The sequence below is a fragment of the Erithacus rubecula genome, assembly GCF_903797595.1.
Source record: "Erithacus rubecula genome assembly, chromosome: Z".
NCBI classification, from domain to species: Eukaryota; Metazoa; Chordata; class Aves; order Passeriformes; family Muscicapidae; genus Erithacus; species Erithacus rubecula.
In genome coordinates this window covers 30,976,956-30,996,378 of record NC_136661.1, presented here as the reverse complement: position 1 = coordinate 30,996,378, position 19,423 = coordinate 30,976,956, and the positions used below count along the sequence as shown (strand labels likewise).

At 40.4% G+C, this 19,423-nt stretch overlaps 1 protein-coding gene across 6 annotated transcripts in view; it reads left to right on the top strand.

Moving 5' to 3' along the window:
* Positions 1–19,423, top strand: part of DYM (dymeclin) — a 210,659-nt gene that overhangs the window by 85,474 nt on the left and 105,762 nt on the right. For all 6 annotated transcript variants that reach the window (XM_079330337.1, XM_079330336.1, XM_079330339.1 and 3 more), the window contains 3 exons: positions 1,219–1,344; positions 8,675–8,788; positions 10,090–10,184. In XM_079330337.1, coding sequence (XP_079186463.1) covers positions 1,219–1,344; positions 8,675–8,788; positions 10,090–10,184 — 335 coding nt within the window. The remainder of the gene's footprint in view (positions 1–1,218; positions 1,345–8,674; positions 8,789–10,089; positions 10,185–19,423) is intronic.

Below are 19,423 nucleotides of genomic sequence, written 5' to 3'. Positions count from 1 at the left end.
GTCTATTTTATTTTAATATTTATTTAATATTAATAAAAACACTGCTGTAAGTATATTCTCCCTGTGCTTCTGTTGTCATCTTGTCTTGACCCTGACCAAAGCATGTGTCAGAAGGTTTTGTGGCCTGCAGCATGTAGATCAATCTCGTTTCACTCTGATAGAAACTGGTTTAGGATGTCCCAACTGTTTCAGGGATGGTTGATTGAAAGGGAACATTTTGGTAACTTCAGAGGCTTGTGAAGCACTTGGCGTCCTGGCTGCTCACCAGAATAAGTTTCACATGATTCATCCAGCTGCATTTGGCCTGTTTTGAAAAACAGCAAGTTTTTAGGTGTCTAGAAGCTGCTTGGAACTGAGAACTTTCTCCAGTTCCTTTTTCCAGGGTTTTTTGTGATTTCGGCCTATTTCTGCAGCCCAGGGAAGCCACGTTGTACTGAGCCAGTACAAAGCTAATTTTCATTTGGTAGAGAGACAATGTTTGCATCTGGATTAACTTTAGGCTAGTACCCAGGTATGCTTGCTGTTGCAATGAAATCTCATTTTCGTTATTATTGCAAGGCTTTGGCTCTAGCTGTTCATCCTGGTGGAAATGTTGCAAGACCTTGGGCTGAACTCTAATCATAATGATCAGTCAGTTCTCTTTGGCTGCATATTATCTAAAATTGGAAAAACAGGCCTCTTCTAGTCTTAACCCAACCCAAACTGTTTTTTCTGGTATTATCTTCACACACCAAAATGGGATTTAACTTTCATGTCTCAAAATGCCTCTGTTCACCTCAGCTTTGATGTACTTGATGAGGAAAGGCTTTTCACAACAGGCTTGTGGTAGCAGAGATGGGTGGACACAACTGTTTTCCTGCTTGGAGTGGTGAAAATCTTTTTTAACAATTCTCTTTTCCCCATAGTGTAGATCGGGGGTCTGAAGTGTTTGAAGATTATGGTAACTGGTATGGCTGGGAATCTCATTTATCAGGGATTGAAATTCCATTTCTGACCACAAGAAAGCACTTGTTTAGACTGTCTTGTGAGATTAAATGAAGCAGATGGAAGGTGTTTGGACACTGTATGTCACTGCTCAGGGGTGGTTGTTTCAAGAGGGAGGAATTGGTATGAATTGTCAAGGGCAGGGCAATACATGGGACCTTTAGAGCCTCCTCTGTTTAGTGTCTGAGGTAGTTGAAGACAAAACTAATACAACAGATTTTTCCTTCTCTAAAGGTTCTGCCAATTCTTGAAATTTTGTATCACGTTGAAGAAAGGAATTCTCACCATGTTTACATGGCCCTTATCATTCTGCTGATCCTTACAGAGGATGATGGCTTCAACCGATCCATTCACGAAGTGGTGAGTTGCTGTTTTGGTAAATAATCCTTCAGCTCTAAAAATAATCTAAATATTTACTTCTAAGATACATCAGCTAATCTGTTCCCTCAACAGAGACTGTATGAGCTCATCCAAATTTGATGGCATATATGTCTTCCTTTTGTAAGAAGAAGGAACCTGAAGACTGATTTCAAAATTTTTCCCAAGTAAAATGAGCAAACACACTCCCTCCTGTAGAGAAACTGCTGCAAATATCTCTTTTTCTGCCTTTTTTGGTGTTCCCTGTTACAAATTAGCCTAGTAATAGCTGGGCAGGCTGCCTCAAAGGTGCTGAATGTTTGCCATGGAAGTGGAGGGCCTAGAAGAGAGGAAAAAAAACAGGAAACCTTTTTTATTTCTCTTGAAAAACTTTGCCTAACTAGTTTGATGCAGTCTTTAGCTGGAGTCGTATTTTCCATACTAAATGTTACTTCCTTACTTGGCACTTCTTTTTTTGTCTCTCTGTGTGATTAATTTCTGGTTTATGTTGTCCATATAACAGCATCCAAATTTTTACTAGCTTTGATGGACCTTGACCATCTCTGCAGGAGAATACCTTGGACAATTACATCCTAGTTTCCCAGCTTCTAAAACTATGGTGCCACATGAGATATTTGCACTGGTTAATTTAATTTTTTGACTGGGATACAGAAATTCTCTTTTGGGGAAATTACTGTCTTTGTGAAATTATTATCTTTTGTGAAATTAGTGAAATGCAAAATGCTGAAAGCAAGTTTCAAGGTTCCTAAACAGAATTCTCTCCCATGTGAATTTCCTGCCTATTTTGGAGGGAGCTGGCATTTTTTCTTGGTGCCAAGCTGTAGAAACTTACAGTATTTTTTCTCTGAAATTTCAGATTGTTTAGTAGCTCTGTGTGTAGAAAGCAGGAAGAGATTATTTAAGTGCAATTTCCCAGGAATATCTTTTTGGAAGCAGCTTTTAGGAGCACCTATAGCAACTGTGTAGATGGCTGAAATATTTTCTTGAAGCTTTTTCCTGCCTTGGACTTTGTGTGCCTTAAACCTGTACATGTGCACCAGAGGTGTACATGTGTCATGTGTATTTCTGGGTTCCATGTCACTGGGTCATTTATCCTCTCTCATAAATTGGCCTTGTTGAGAGTTGGAATTCAGCAGACAAGGTGTCATTCCTGCCTCAGTCTCTTCCTCTACCACTCTTTGTTCATTTTAGAGGCTTTACACACAGTCTTTCAATAAATTCCTCACTGAATGAGTAAAAGTGGAAGATTTCCCTGAAATTCCTTAATGAGGATCCAGCTGTGGAATGAAAACATAAATCAAGTTTTCTTGTCTGGTTTATCCTGCCTTTTAGCTGACTCTGCCAACAGAGTTGTAGAGTTTGCTTGCAATGTGGATATTGGTTTACTACTTCTATCTTAACAGAAACACAAACCCCACCTTATTCGTTTCACCCTGCACTGATCTTTTTTTCAGTCATGCCTTTGCTTCTTCCATTTTCTTCACAATTTTTTGATTTTACTTGTGTTGTTCACTAACTGCTTCTTTCTTTTCCTCTGTGGTTGTGTTTTCCTTCTCTGTAGTGCCTGGTTCCATTTGTTAATAGTTCTGTGGCCAGAGTTTTGCTGGATTTGGTTCTTAGGTGGATAATGAGAGGTGGCTGTGAAGTGCATGAGCTTGCAGTCCTTCTCCTACACATGCCTACAGATCCCAAGGAGGGAAATATGTGTAAGGGAAAAAAAGTTTAAAAGTCATACTTATCAATCCATTTCCCTCACCTATGTCTTTGGATTAATTAAATGGATGTTTTCAGGTATGAATGAGCAAGTTACTGTTCAAAAACTCAATATGAAATTAATCTCATACTTTCTTAAATATTGACTCCACATCTCCTAAAGCCTAAGAAGGTATGATGGGAGTCAGAAAATCTGTGTAGGCCTTTCTGTAAAATGTAAACATCTAGCATGAGTTTTATAAACCTCATGCATGCAAATACATACCAAATTTTAGCAATTACAACAGGATTGTTTTTTCCTCCATCACTTAGGTAAAAGATGAATAAAAAAAGATGTGCTATATTTTAGATCAACCTGTTTTTCTCTCTGCTGTGTGTCCCATGTACTGTTCTTATAAGAACCATGACAGTGCAGTTCATTTATGGGCTATTTTCCTTTGTGGCATTTAACCCACATTTATTTATTGATTTTTAGGATTAATTTTAGTAAGCAAAGTTTTATAAATCTGGTTATTATACCAACTGCTAAGGAGCTCAGGAAACCACAGAAACTCTTTTTGACTGCTGTAGGATGCTGAAGCATTTTTATTTAAAATTAATGTGGTCTTAACTGCCTGGAAAATATGATCAAAATCATAGGTCCTGTTCCTGCAATTGGTTTTATGCAGTTGGGTCACAATAACCACACAGAACTCAATTTCTTTCACTAATAATAACAGTTATTATAATAGTTGAATAAACAAGTAAATGTAAGAATTCCCCAGAGGTCCAAGTATTGGCGATTTTTTGTCTCTGATTTATGAAATTCTAAATAAAATTACATCAGACATCGAAATAACATCATACAGTATTTTATGTAGCAGTAACCTTATTGTGCTACTGTAGCACTTTATTCTGTAGCAAATGGTGATAGATTGTAAATCACATTTTAACTGTGTTTATTTTTAGTGTGTTAAAAAATATCTGAGGAGCAAAGTTGTGGGAAAATGAGTATCTCACTGCTTGGTATATGTAGAACTGAGCTCCTGCTCTTTGCATTTGCAGTTTGTGCTCCTTGAGTTGAAACTATCAAAGAGCTTTCTATTCAAAGGAATAATCAGTCAATCAAAACATATTAATTTCTTTTTCAGTTATTCTTGTGAGACCACCCCAGGACTAAGCTTTTTTTTTATCCCCCCTTTTTAATGCTAACTGCAAAACAATGAGATTGGTCAGTGGGGCCACTGGTTTTGGGTAGACAGTTTTGAAATGTAAGATATTTTCATGCTTAATGCCTCTGAAACCCAGCATGAATGGTGGTGGTTGCTGCTGTTGTTTTTGAAATAGCCATTTCACTGCCTCCTGCTCAGGCTGCTTTCCTCAGTGTGGAGGAGAGGTAACAGCTATGTACCTTTATAATTGCGAATTTATCTGTTTCTTTTAAGAGTGGTGCACTGTTTCAATGAATAGTTATGTCAGTAACTGTCATTTTTCCCAGGTTGGTGTTTTCAGAGTTTCAGGAAGAACCACTGAAGGTCTCTGGGGTGATACTGGAGCATTAACATGTCTTTGCCCATGGTCAACGTGTTACATAATGAGTGCTTCATGTAACTTCATGTTTTGCATTAGGAATCTGAAATTTGGCAGGTGGCCTTTGTGCCAGGGCTCTGCTGCTGTTAATATGTCTAAATGTGACCAAATTATCAGTCTCCAGGCACGGGGAGCAGTCTGTTTCCATCTGCGCAGCAGAGACGTAGCCGGAGGTGGCCTGACGTCTGTGGAAACTGAATATTCTCATTTTGCTGCTCCCAGAGCCATCTGGGCTGTGTGCAGCCTCCCCTGCCCAGGGATCATGTTATCAGCTGAGATAGGCAGGGATGAGCTGCAGCTTGTGCAAGTGCAGCTCCCATGGGATGGGACTGTGCTCCCAGGGATGTTTCTGCTGCTGCTTGGCAGGGTTGAAGCACACAGAACTGTTTGGCTTGGAAAAACCCTGCAAGGGCAGTGAGTCCAACCATTCCCCCAGCACTGCCAAGGCCACCATGTCCCCAAGAGCCACATCCACACATCAGAAAAAATGTGTAAGAGGGGGAGCCCTGATGTGACAGGAGTTGGGAGAAATTTGGAACAGGCTGGGGCTGGCTGTGCGTGGAACATGGGATAGTGCAGTAGGGGAGAGGAACAGAAATTAAGGAAGAAGTAGATAAGATTTTGGGATGCTGAGAAGAGAAATGAATGAAGAGGCAGGATAGGAACACAGTGACAAAAAGCTGAGGAAAGTGAAGTCAGGCTTCTTTTTCATGAGAGACTGGGATGGGCAGGGTAGGACAAAGGAGAGTGGCTTCACCATGACAGAAGGCAGGGTTAGATGGAATATTGGGAAGAAATTCTTCCCTTTGAAGTGAGGGAGGCCCTGGCACAGGGTGCCCAGAGCAGCTGTGGCTGCCCCTGGATGCCTGGAAGTGTCCAAGGCCAGGCTGGACAGGGCTTGGAGTAACCTGGGATGGAGGAAGTTGGGTTGAGCTTTAAAGTCTTTTCTATACCAAACCATTCCATGTCTCTGTGATGATAAGGTGTGGGTGGGGGCATGGAAAAGAAGGAGCTCAGAGGGAATGGGGTCTGTGAGGGTGAGGAAGTGGGAATAAGCTACAGGGAGGGAAAACAAGAAGGGTGATGGCTTCTATAAACAACAGAGATCCATGGGTGGGAGAGAAAGATGTGTCTGGAGATATTGGAGGGCTCAAGGTACTACTTGAGAACTTGTCCCAGCCCCATGTCTCTTGTCCCACTGGGACACCCTGTGGGAGAGAGCACATGATGGAATCTGCTCTCAGTTCCAGTGTAGAGTGAACCATGAACTTTCACTTTGGTTGGTGAAGTGCAGGGATGTGCTCCAGAAAACAGCCCCAAAGAGGGTGGGAGGAAACATGGGGATTGTTTTATTTGTGGGAGGAGGTTGCTTTGCTATTTCACTCATAAATCAGAGACTACAAAAAGTAACTTATTAGAAATTTAATCAGTTAAGTTGATGGCTTTTTGGCCAGGATAAGTGTATTTTGTCTAAGAAGGAGGAAAAAAACCCCAAAAAACCAAACTCTTGGGTATCGTTTCAGAGCAAATTGAGTTAAATTATTTCTTCAATAATCATCAGGAAATATTTCCCTTTATGTACTATTGGTTTCAATTTCCATTGTGTGTCATGTCAAAACAAATAGTATTTTATACTACCCATTTTCATAGCTGTATTTTGTTTTTTAAAAGTCTGTTGAATTTTCAATAAGCATTTAAAAGTCAGGAAATGAAATGTGCAACCACATCCCTACTATATTTATGTATTACTGAGACTAACCATTATTTAATGATCATATACTATATTCTTCAAATAACAATATGTTTTTCTTCTGGAAGATTCCAGTGCTGAGCTTGAGATATTTGAGCTTGAGATATTTGTTGAAGTGGTTAATTTATTTCTTTATATAAAATCTTGTCTTGAGAACAGGTATATTCACATTGTCATAAATAAGCTGTTATTAAGAAATTACAATTAAGGCAACTAGGATGGATGTCTACACTTACTTTAGCATTTTGCTTTTGTGAACTAACCCATGAACTTGCTATGTCTTACCATATGTTTATGCTTAGCAGCCTTGGTATGATCAAGTTCTCCACTAGCAGAGTATCTTCTTGCAGTGAAGTTCATACGTGTGATTAATTAATTACTTACACTAACAGCTTTCGAAATTTATTGCCTTCTTTTGTGAAAATATGTGTGGATTTTGCTTTGTCTTTCAGGCATTTCCTGTTAATCATCTATGTTCTTCATCCCAACTAGTTGTCCTTGTTTACTGAAACTCCTTGGATGACTTGTTTTCATTTATACCATCATCACTTTGTCTTAAAATAGTATTAGTGACTTTTTATAACCAGAAATTATACTGGTTTCCGCATCCACTCATCATCTGCTATTTGTGGAAACCTTTCTTGTAGTGATTTCATATTTCCTATTTGTTCCTCAGCCTTGACCATTCTTCCCTTAAATACCTCTCAAGTCTTTCTGTGTTCCCCCATTCTGATTTTTTTGATCTTTTTAGCAAAAGATGTATATCATCAACCACTACACCTCAGCATGTACCTGGGGATGTTTTGTCACCTTTGCCATGAAATAGTGTTTTTCCCATCTATAGGTTACAGTCACTGGCTTCATTTTAGCTTTCTTGTGGGAAATAGGAAGGTGCTGACAAAGAGCCAGGTACTATACAGCATGTGATAATAGAGACACTTTTAAAAAATTTTTTTTAAATTTATTTTAAGGATTTTGATTTTTATTTTGTCTCTTCATACATAATAAAAAATATCTTTGTATCTCAAACTTTATCAGCTTACGAATTTTCAAGGATCATAAGGATACTATTTCAAATGTCCCTTGTACTGTGAAAGAGCTTCCAGAGGTATAGACTCACAGAATGGTTTGGTTTGGAAGAGAGCTTAAAGTTCATCTCACAGTTCCATTCCCTGCCATGAGCAGGGACACTTTCCACTGTCCCAGGCTGCTCCAATTCCCATCCAGCCTGGCCCTGGGCACTGCCAGGGATGCAGGGGCAGCCACAGCTGCTCTGGGCACCCTGTGCCAGCCCTGCCCACCCTCCCAGCCAGCAATTCCTCCCCAATATCCCAGCCAGCCCTGCCCTCTGGCACTGGGAGCCATTGCCTGTGTCCTGTTTGCCCAGTCCCTCTCCAGCTCTCTTGCAGTTTCTCTTCTCTCTCTGAAGTTACACAGAGCAATAGCTTTGTGTGCAGTAGTCCTTGCTAAACATATTTATGTTTTGACTGAGAATAACCCTGAATTTATAGAGGATCTTTTCCATGTTTTCAGGACAGTTCCTGTTGAGTCATTTTTACCAGTGCTTCAAGGCAGGGTGTTGGGCACACGTGTTTCCTCCATGTAGGTTGGCTGAGTACAAGGAAAGAGTGGATGGATTCTCCTTCTGCAGTAAAGTTGGAAATGGTGGTTAACTTCATCCACCCTGATAGTGAAGGGCAGTGAAAGATACAAAGCTCATAATCTACTTGATTACTGCCTCCAAGTATTAGAGTAAGAGACTTCATACTTTTCAAGGGAAAGGCTTCAGTGTGAAGCCACACTGCTGATCTGCCCCTGACCTTCTTTGTGTGTGCTCTTGCCCATCAGTCCTGTGTGCTGCCTCTTACCCAGCCAGTGACAAGGGAGAATGGCAGAGCATTGGCAGAATTATTCAGGAGTCTTGGGTGTAAATCAAGACTTTATAAAGTGTAAAGGGTAAAATCAAAACGAATATATGAGTGTGGTGGCACAGGGTATAGAAATTAGGGAAGTGCCAAAAGTAATCATCTTTCTACACTTGGTATGTTTCCATATGACTTAAAGTTGGTGAGATCTACAAGGTGATAATGCTGCAGAGATCCAACTTTTTTTTGTTAATTTTGTTTTAGTTATGATTTGGAATACAAAAATGAAACCGCATTTGAGACTGGAAACTAATTTTTATGTCTTAAGGAATGTGAGATTCCAGACAATTTTCTAAGTTCTTATTCAGACATAGGTGCTGAAGAATCTTGTTCTTGTATTTTTTTTCTTTTGCAGATACTGAAAAACATCACTTGGTATGCTGAGCGTGTCCTAACAGAGATCTCACTTGGGAGTCTTCTGATACTGGTTGTGATAAGAACCATCCAGTACAACATGACACGGACAAGGGTAAGAGCTATGTGGAGCACTTGCAAATTCCAAACCTCAGCAGCTTGAAATCAGTTTCAAACAGGAGGTGGAATTTTACTAATTTTGTTGCAATCAGTTGGCATCTGGTTTTGGCATTGGTTTTTGCAGGAGGGAAGAAAATGGATCAGCTGTGTTAACTAAGTGTTTGTGAACTTGTAACACAATTTCTCAGTTGTCTTCCAGTTCATTGAGTATGGTTCTCTAAAGACCTTAATTCAGGTATCAAGCTCATCTTCAGTCAAGAAGAAAGAGTTCCTTGGTTTCATGAGAAGAAATGATTCCTTATAGGCTGTTTGTCTTTCTGAATGACTTAAAAGTGGGAAGGAATTTCTGGTCTATTTATTGTTAATTTTTTGGGGAAGTATGACAGGGACTGGGCCAGAAGAGCTTTTTGAGCTCTGGCAAAGCAAAACTGTCTTAACTTCACAGCCTCATAGCCTAGGTTGATTTTGTGCATTATTTCAAGCATTTGATTTTTTACCTTTTTTGCAAACACAATATCGTGCACTTCTGATTCTTTTCAACAATTGAAGTCACAGAATTTTTACATTAAACAGTAGCCAAAATATTAAATATATTTTAAACTGCAAAAATTTGGGATTTTACTTTATGATAAAAAGAACTGGAAGGAACAAGAACAGATTTGGCCTATATTTGTAGTATTTAGAATCTGTTATGTAAATTAATATTTTAGACTTGAATAGGGAAATTAATCCCTTTTGAATTGGATATGTGGGAAAGTTTCATTCTGTGAGAGCCCTTGACTTTGAAAGGGTCATCAGATAAATGCTTATCTGATCAAATGGTTTCAGGGATGCTGAGATGAGGACCAGTGTTCTGAAGTATGGTATGGTTGTAGTTGTGGGGTGTATGGAATGGTGTGAAAGAATCAATAGGGAGATGGGTTATGAAGTAGGAAGTTTTAGGATCAGATTACTAGAGGGAGAGACAGGAAGGTAGTGAGGAGGAAAATGTCTTCATGTATGTGTTACAGCTGTGGTGCAAATGTAAATGAACATTGAAAGACAAATACAAAGATGTCTATACATATATGTATGTATACACTCTGAAATCTGTATGGAATCACTCTTTTATAAGCCTTACATTTTAAGAAAACATGTTCACACATCACCATGTATATATGCTTTGCATTTCTGCCTGTGCTTTTAAAACAACATGTATTACTCAACCTTGTGAATGATTCCTGCAAGAGGTGTCAGTGCATATCCAACAAACAGTTTGATGTGTTGGTTTTTTATCTTTCCTCTTCTCTCTGACAGGACAAATACCTTCATACAAATTGTCTGGCAGCCTTAGCAAATATGTCAGCACAGTTCCGCTCGCTGCATCAGTATGCTGCTCAGAGGATCATCAGGTAAATATAAAGACTCTGCTAGAAAATCATCTTTACTGAATCTCAGGAGTAGAGGAGCTTGAATTTTGTATGCTGTAGTGGTAGAAAAACATTAGTTTTATGTGCCTTAGTAGATACCAATGAACTAAACAGCAGAAATGATAACTGTGTAACTAAATAATCCCAGAATAAATTTTACTTGCTCTATATTTGAACCTGCTCTGAATGGACAGAAAAGATACTAGTTTCTCTGTCTGAGAAACTTCTGCCTTTTGATTTTCTTAACAGAACAGCTCAATAACTGCCTTCAAAACAGAAGGTTTTCAGAGGTTTGTGTGAATTAAAAATTCAGTCTTGTATCCAGTTATTATAAATATGCACTGAATGGTGGTTCTCAAGTACTATACTGCATGGATTTTCAGCTTATTTCTTCCTGCATATTTGACAAATGGTCTGTTTTTAAAATCAGATATAATTAAATGATCATTTTGTAGCAATACCCTGCAGATATGGGCTATAAAGCCTAGATCTGTGCTTTTCAAATGATAGAGTTTATGATCCTGTATAGTAGTCAGTAGTCAATATCTGCTCTGGTTCTAAAACAAAGCCAGAACTTTGAAGATATTGTGGCTGGTCCTTCCCATTGTGTTTCTGTGCTGCAGAACACATTGTAAAGGCAGGTAACCCTGTGCCAGGCATCCTTCTCATCTTGGCAGCCAGCCCTGCTCCACGCTCCAAGGGAAACTGGGAAGGTCCTTTTTAATGTGATTTGGAATAAATTGTTACAGGGCTTGTCAGGTACAGACTGCGTGCCAAAAATAATAATTGTGTACCTGTACACTTTGTCAAGGACTGGGTTAACATGACATACAGCTTGTTCTTAAGGATTTAATTCTCTCCAAGACACTTCTCCTTTGAAAATGGTTGGTGGTAAAAGTAGGACAGGTTACCAGAATGAATGCATTGTGTTGGTGCCTTTCACCTGCCTGAGACTTGCCCTCTTTTCATACCCTTGGCAAAACTAAAGAGGGTTCAGAGTTTGAAATGGAGCTATTTTCCCCTTGCCACAGACATTGTCTTAGATATTTGCTGTGCTCATTTCTCAAATCATAGACATGAAGTCTGAGTTTTCCAAGCGTTTGAAATACTCTGAAGTCAGAGATCCTGGTGCTGTGTGAGATACACTTCTCTGACTCAAAAACTTGGCCTGGTTCTTACTGTGATATTTCATTTGCCACTTCAGAGCTTGTTCCTAGAATCCTGGATTCTGATGTTGTTCATTTTATTCTATGTCTGTTTCTGCAGCCCAAAGTGAGAAGTGTTCTTCTGGTTACATTTGAGGCAGTTATCTTGCTAGTCTCAAGACTCAAGAATTTCTCTTTCACTCATTTCATGCAGCATTTTCTTAGGATCCTGTAGTGTTTGGGAGCTGTATTCCTCATGTCTCTCGATCTACATGGTTACAGCATGACCTTAACATTGCTGCTTGATGTTTAGCTATGATATTCTTATTGGAGGCAGACAGACTTGTTCTGCTGCTTGACACTGACGTGTGTGGAAAGAAAGCAAAGAGTTGAATGGCAGAAAACACAGAAAGGAAATTCTGTCAGAGTGGAAGGTCATTGAATCCAGTGTGTTTAAAAGCCATATGGCACTTGGGACATGGGTCAGTGGTGGCCTTGGGCAGTGCTGGGGCAATGGTTGGACTTGATGGTCTTCAAGAGCTTTTCCAACTTAAATGGTTCTACAGTTCTATTCTGTGATTCCATAAATTAGTCTGAGACCTCAGTGCCCTCAGTTTGGAGAACTGTAGATGTGTTAGTCTGGTAGGACAGCAGAGACAAGGATGCTGCCATTGGGTTCCAGCAGGGTTAGAGCTGTATAGTTCTGCCTGGAAGTATGTAAGGGTTGATAGAGAAAATACTCATACTCATCAACTGAAGAAGCAAAAAAAAGGCAATTAGATCTTTATTATGTATACTATGACATCTTTACATAGTGCAAAGGTATTCCATGCTGTTGTTTTTAAGCTTCTGTCTTCTTGTAGCCAGGTACTCCATATTATTGTAAGTGGAAATTGAAATGAAGGAGCTGACTTTAGATTTGAAACAGAACCAGCAAAACAAGAGGACTGTTAGGGAAAGAGAATCTTATTCTGGAGTTAGAAAACTGTACATCTGGACAATAGGCAAAAACGACCACCAAGACTGGAATTTAATTTGTCGCTGTGATTATGATTGCTTGTAAATCAAAAGACACTACTTTAAAAATGTATTAAAATCTGTTGTAAAGTGTCCTGTGGGACTAGGACACGGGCAGGCTGGAAGGAAGAGCCAGTTCCAGGAGCAGCCTGTCTCCTGTTAGACTTTACTGTATTTTCTTCTCAGGAACTTTACAGCCCTGGATTTCTGGCAGGTTTAATCACAATCAAGGAAGTATTTTAACCTGATTTCCTCTCAAAATGCACTGGATTTGCTATGAAGTTTCATAGTTACCAAGAAAAGCAGTGCAAATACACTTATTTCTTAAGGGGCTGCTGTTTGAGTCGTATATGGTCCTTTGTTTTTCTACCTTAGGAAGTCTGTTATCCACAGTTATTGAATTTAGCCAGCAGTGGTGGACACAGATTTGTCCCATGATGCCAAAACAGAATATGTATTTTTATACTCCTAATCTCCTTTGCCTTCAGAATACAAACATCTTAATGAGAAAGTGTTTTCTGCGAAGGAAAATCTAAATTGTACTTTATATTATGTGAAGTGTTTCAGGGTATACGTTTCTAAATTAAGTAGCTCTCAAACACTTAAAATCTGCTTAGCAATACAACTGAATAGACAGTCATAATTTAAACCTCACCAGATGCTCTAATGACTCCTTCCTTAATGTGAGAATTAATTCCATTTCCATGCAGGCTTTTTCCTAATCCTATTCTGAGCAGAGACAGCCAATTGTTTTAAAATCTGAAGACTATTTTCTGTGAAAGAATGAGCTGGGAATATTCAATATAGTCATTTAAGAGCTCAGTAAAATACAGCTTCATAATGTTGGGTGATTTGTATCACATTCCAGCAAAGCATGAAAATTGTCAGATTTGTGTAAATCTATCACAAGCAGATGCTGGAAGTTAAAAATAGAAGTAATAGATGTTTCCTAGTAACATCCAGGGTTCACTTAGTGTTGGATGTCCTGTGTTGTAGATTATCCTGACTTTGAAATCCTTGTGTTCTCTGATCCCTGTATGGGCCATTCACTGAAGAGTTGGACTCAATGATCCTTGTGGGTCCCTTCCAGTTCAGAATATTCTGTGGTTCTGAGATTCTCTATGCTCTGCTGCCTGGGGTTTGTGTTTAATTACTCAGAGCTCTTTTATCAGCAGATTTCTGAGGGTGGTACTGCACTGGTGGAGTGCTGCTACTACTTTGTAGTATCTTTAAATTATATCTAAATGTACCTGCATTGTAATGCAGGTGCTCAGTTTGTCATCTTACACTACAAGTCAGTTGGCATTAATTCCTTTAACCTATTTGGAAACAGCTTTTGTTCATGATACCTGGCTTTTCTGCAGCCTGCCTGACTGCTGTAGTATCTGAACTCTTGGGGAGGGTCTTCCTCAGATCAGCTGTGTCCTGGCATCTCCTCTCCATGTCATTCTAATAAAATTACTGACAAGAAGAGGACTGATCACTTCAGGCAAATGCTTTTCCTATAGCTTCATGTGTTGGAATGTTTGCTGTTTCCTAAGCAGGCATATGCCACTAGAGGTTGCCATGCACCTCACTAATTAGATGTGGACTTGTAACATTAAGTGACTTCATGGGGCTAGAAATGTTACACAGATTTCCTTTTTTGCTGTATTATCACCACAGCTGCTCATGTGCAGAGCTGTGTGAGACACTCAGAACTCTACTGGTTGCACTTTTGCTGATTTCTTTGGTAGTCACAGAGGTTTCAGTGAGATTCAGGGAATGGCATGAGGAAAGAAGTTTGTGTCAATTCTCCTGATGCTGGTAGGAGTTGAGTGGAATTAGAAAAGAAGGGGGTACAGATCAGAGACCTGGACAACTTGCATGCTGAGGGGTGCAGTGGGGTGTAATGTCATCACAGCCCTGCTGTACCTGCTTGGAGAGCAAACCTGGAGACATATGTACCAGCTGGAAACGTTGTTTTTCTCCTTTTTTTTAGTAAGTTATGAGTAGTGTCCTTATGCATCAATGCTTGTAAAGTCTGACTGCACTGCACTAGCTCCTCACATCTGAGAGGAGGATGAAGCCCTGAATTCCCTTTTTACTCTTCAGTAGTCTTCATCTTTTTGTAGGGTTGATTATGTTTCTTAAGCTACTGTGAAAATTGCTATCCTTGATGAGAAGTGCTGCTGTATTTGAGAAGTTTCAGTTACCCAACCAAACCATTTATTTGCTTTATGGTTTTCTGTGTTAGTAATTTAATTTCTTTGGTATGGTTTCCTCTTACGGAACTCTGATGGGATTTTCCAGAGTAAAAATGTTTATGACTGTTGTTTAGGAAAAAGAGTACAGGATGTTGCTTTAAACTCTGCTTTTTATGCCCTTTTTATGCTGAACTAAAAAATGTCTTTAAGTTGTAATGTGTGAGTTTCTACAGGAATATTGTATTGCTACTGAAATGTATTTTACGCAATCCCAGAATAGTTTCAGTGGAAATGAACCCTAAAGCCCATCTCGTTCCACCTTCATCCCACCTTCCACTAGACTGGTTTGCTTGAGACTTTATTCAATGTTTACTTTAAAGTAACTGTAAAAAAAATTTTCCCTTATACCCAATACAGCCCTGCCCTCTGGCACTGGGAGCCATTGCCTGTGTCCTGTCCCTGCCTTGTCCCCAGTCCCTGTGCAGCTCTCCTGGAGCCCCTTCAGGCCCTGCCAGGGGCTCTGAGCTCTCCCTGGAGCCTTCTCTGTGCAGCTGAGCACCCCCAGCTCTGCCAGCCTGGCTCCAGAGCAGAGGGGCTCCAGCCCTGCAGCATCTCCTGCCTCCTCTGCACTGGCTGCAGCAGCTCCACGTCCTTGTGCTGCTGGAGCCCAGGGCTGGAGCAGCTCTGCAGGTGGGGTCTCACCTGAGCACAGGGGCACAGGGGCAGAATTCCCCCTGTCCTGCTGCCCACGCTGGGGGCTCAGCCCAGGGCAGGGGGGCTCAGGCTGGGCAGCTCCAGCTCTCACCCACAGCACCCCCAGCTCCTTCTCCCAGGGCTGCTCTGTCCATTCTCTGCTCAGAAAAATTTGTGTGAATTGCTGTGTTTCAACAAAGAAGAAAAATGCTTATAGAGCAGCAAGACCCATGTGATCTGACCCGTGTTTTAGAGGCTACAGTGAACTGAAAAATCTGAAATTGTTAGTGTGTGAATGTGATGAAATTAAAATTTTCCAATTGCTTAATGATATTATTTAGCAGTGCCACTAATGAGAATAATTGTTGGTTCAAAATTCTCTAGGCTGCTCACATAGAAAGATAAACAAATTTGTCTCTCACACAACATTAAACTCTGTGAGCATTCTGGTTTTCCTGCCTTTTTTTCTTTGATGTCCAGAGTGGTTTAGGGAAGCTCTTTAGCAAGGAGCTTCCTCTGTCATTGGAGAATAGCAATGGGATAGCTGGAGCAAAGAACTAGTGAGATGGAGTTCTTAAAATCAAAGGTGCTTCTTCAGGGGAAAAACTGGGAAGCATAATCCAGGTTGCTGCATAGATGCTTCAAACTTGTTTGCTTTCTAATTTAATTCTCATTTGGAAATGTGGATATAGAACAGAAGTGCTTCTTCTCATACAGAAGTTGTAATTTTTAGATTATAAGATTTGAGCTAAGTTGGTATTTCAGACTTCAACTGAGATGTCTAAATTGAGCAAATAGAATTAGGTGAATAGAGTGTGCAGTAATTTTGTTAAGCTCCACATTCTGGCATCTATCTTACAGCAGGTTAGTGAATGGGGTTTAATTAGAGCAGTTTTTCAGATAAAAAAACTTCCTAAAATTGTTTCAGGTTTGGGAGTTGAAGCCCTTTGACACTAGGAATCCTTAGTTTGGAAAACTCCTTCTTTTCAGGAATGTCAGCTTTCAGTAATCAAAAAGCAAGATAACACTAGTAAGATGCTCAGTGATTGATTTATAACCTATATAATTATTAACACATCACATGAAAACTGGTTCCACCCTCCTTTATTCCTTCTCCATTGGTCCTGTTGGAACACAGGGTTTATGTTGCTTAGAGCTGCAGAGCTCTGGGGATGGTTTGGAGGCCACAGGTTTGCAGCACACCATGCACAGGAGCCTGGGCTTGGGTAGGCTGTAATGGCACTGTAGGAACCATCAGTAGACAAGGGTTTTACAATCAGGGTTCAAATCTTCATCTCTTAATTGGGCCATTAAATTAAATCTCAGTTTACTGATCTCTTAATCATAGCAGAGAAGTGTTCACAATGGCAGGCCCTAGAGAAAAGAGACTGCTCCTGCTCCCACAGCAGCAGACATTGAGAGACTTCACAGGTTAAATTATAACATAATAAACGATGAAACTTCTTGGAATTAGTGCCCTGTGGCCAGAGCTGTTAAATACTGAACCCTCTAAGCATCAGCTTTGTACTGCTCAATAGTGAGCCCTCTGAGAATCAGCTTTTCCATTTCTCTTTTTAACCAAAAGAAAAGAAGAAAGAAATGAATTGAGGGCAATGAACAGTTTCACTAGAGCACTGAAATCTGCCTCTGCAGATAACATGATGGGAATAGTAAAAAATCTCTGGTTTTTGATAGTGAAACTTAAGTACCTCCAGTCTGAACTGTTCAAGAATAAAAGGTAATTTTTTGTCCTCTTTTGAATCACATATGGGTTTGCTAAAAAAAATATATTTCAGTGATAGTTATCACAACAGTATGACTATTTTCTAAATTTTCTAAATGTGATCTTTAACCTCAGGCTTATGTTAATTTCACTGTCAGTGCAGGAAGCCCACAAACCTACTCTCCAATTCCAAGCTTTGGTAGAAACAGTGGCTTTTAGTAATTCCTATCCCTGATTATTTTCATGCAGATATCATGCCACTGAGGTGAGCAGGCAAGAGCATCTTTCTGTGGATATGGCTTCAGGTTATTGATCTGCAATTTAAACAGCTTGTTTAATTTTCTGTGTTTGCTTTAGAGCAGTAGCTGATGACCTGTTCATCCCAACAAACTTCTGTTGCCATAACAATACTTGGACTGGTGAATTTGTTACTTTGAAAAATCTCTATTGATTTTTCTCTCCATCCTTCACTTGGGTGGTATTTACTGTGTGCTATGAGATCCAGGTTCTAGCAATAAATCCTCTTCAGAATGGATGGCTGCAGACCTGGCTGGTTGACTTTGCCTCAAAAGTAAGAATCAAAATCCTTAAAGACAATTTAGTGCTTCTTAACTTTGAAATTGTTCAGAAAAAAACAATTTATTGTCTAGCCTGGATGTAAAATGGCTCCCAGTGCCAGAGGGCAGGGCTGGCTGGGATATTGGGAAGGAGTTCCTGGCTGGGAGGGTGGGCAGGGCTGGCACAGGGTGCCCAGAGCAGCTGTGGCTGCCCCTGCATCCCTGGAATTGTCCAGGATCTTATTTGGAACAACCTGAGACAGTGGGAGGTGTCCCTGCCCATGGCAGGGGGTAGAACTGGGTGATCCTTAAAATGTCTTACAACACAAGCCATTCTGTGATTCTGTGATAAAATAATACTCTGTTTATGAGAAACTGCTTTATAATGAGGGGTTTTTTTAACCCCTATGTAGTGCAGCAAAAGTGGTAGTCCCATTTTTATTAAGCATTCCAAATAGATTGAAAAGTAATGTCTTCTCAGAAAAAGGGCCTTCATGATATTTTCATGCTCAGGCCATGTTTGAAAGAGGACACTGTGGAAATGGAAGATCAAGTGACTTCAAGCCCCTGAGCACCAGTGGGCTGCCAGAAGCCAAGGCTGTGTGTGCAGTAGGACACATTGTTTGAGTCACCTGGTGAAGCCTCAGGCAGCTTTGCCTTCTCTTCCTTGAGCTGTGCTCAGGCACAGGCTCCCTGCTCTGTGTGCAGTGCTTTTTGTGCCCCTCATTCTCTGCTCTGTGTCACTGTTACTCCTCAAACCTGCAGAATCCCTGGGGTGCCTTTTATTGGGAGACAGAAGTGATTTATAAAGATCTGATAGCGTTAAATAAAAGAAACATATGCTGGCCTTATTAGTAGCTTGTTGACCTAGATTAGCTGTGGGGAAGCTTATAAGCTGATCAGCCATTCCAAAATTGGGAGGTGTCATTGCAATTAGTAGGAAAAGCTGTGACAAAAGGGAAGACAACAATTGTTCTGACAAGGGAAAAGAGAATATTAGTAGCAAATGGGCTCTTGCTGGCACAACTTAGGGATGTAAATAGAATGAAGTTAATTTTTTAAGAGGAAAGAATCATCCTTTGTTACTAAGAATTGAGTGTAGTTGTGGTCAAATGTACTAAATGCTGCTTTAGCTATGTCAACAGCAAGAGGACTGCCCCATGTGTTCTCGCCTGTTTTTGCCTGTGTGTAACATATGGAGGTGAGGTTTTAGGCTGATATCAGCTGTTTCCAGCATGGAAATATCATTGAACTTGGTTTAAGCCTGGTTGAACCTGCTGGGGATTCTGAGTGGGCATCTGATGGGACAGTAATACCCTCGTCCCCCATCTGGCGTGAGCAGTCGAGTGCCCCACGTGCCATTGGAAGTATTTGCAGGGCAGGACCCCCAGCTCAGGGGTCATGGGGGCTCCCCAGATGGACAGATGGGATCAGGGTGGGCCACGGAGGGCTGCTGGGGAAGCAGTTGCTTCTCTCTGTGTCATGGTCTTCTCACGTGGAGCAGAGTAGTTAAACTGTTTTATCTTCTGTTCTGCAGTTAATGGCCACAGGACTCCTTAAAAATGACAGTTTGATTGGTGATCTGGCTTGAAAAGGTATTTAGTGTCAAAATATGCACCACTCTGAAAGCTCAGCTTTGTACAAGGTAGTTTGCTCTTCCATGGACCACTTTGTCTATCTGCTGACTTGTAGACAGCAACCAGCAGGATAATTCTCTCACTTTTGGGGGGCAAGACTACTACAACCCGTGCTCTGCCATTCAGAAAATTGTGTATTTCAGAGTCATACAAACTGCAAGTTGCTGCCTGGCAAGATATGTGATTCAAATCAGCATAGAACTGAGGTCTTTTGAAGCATTGATCTCTGTTTCAGGGCACCCAGAGCTGAAGTTAGGCGGGAG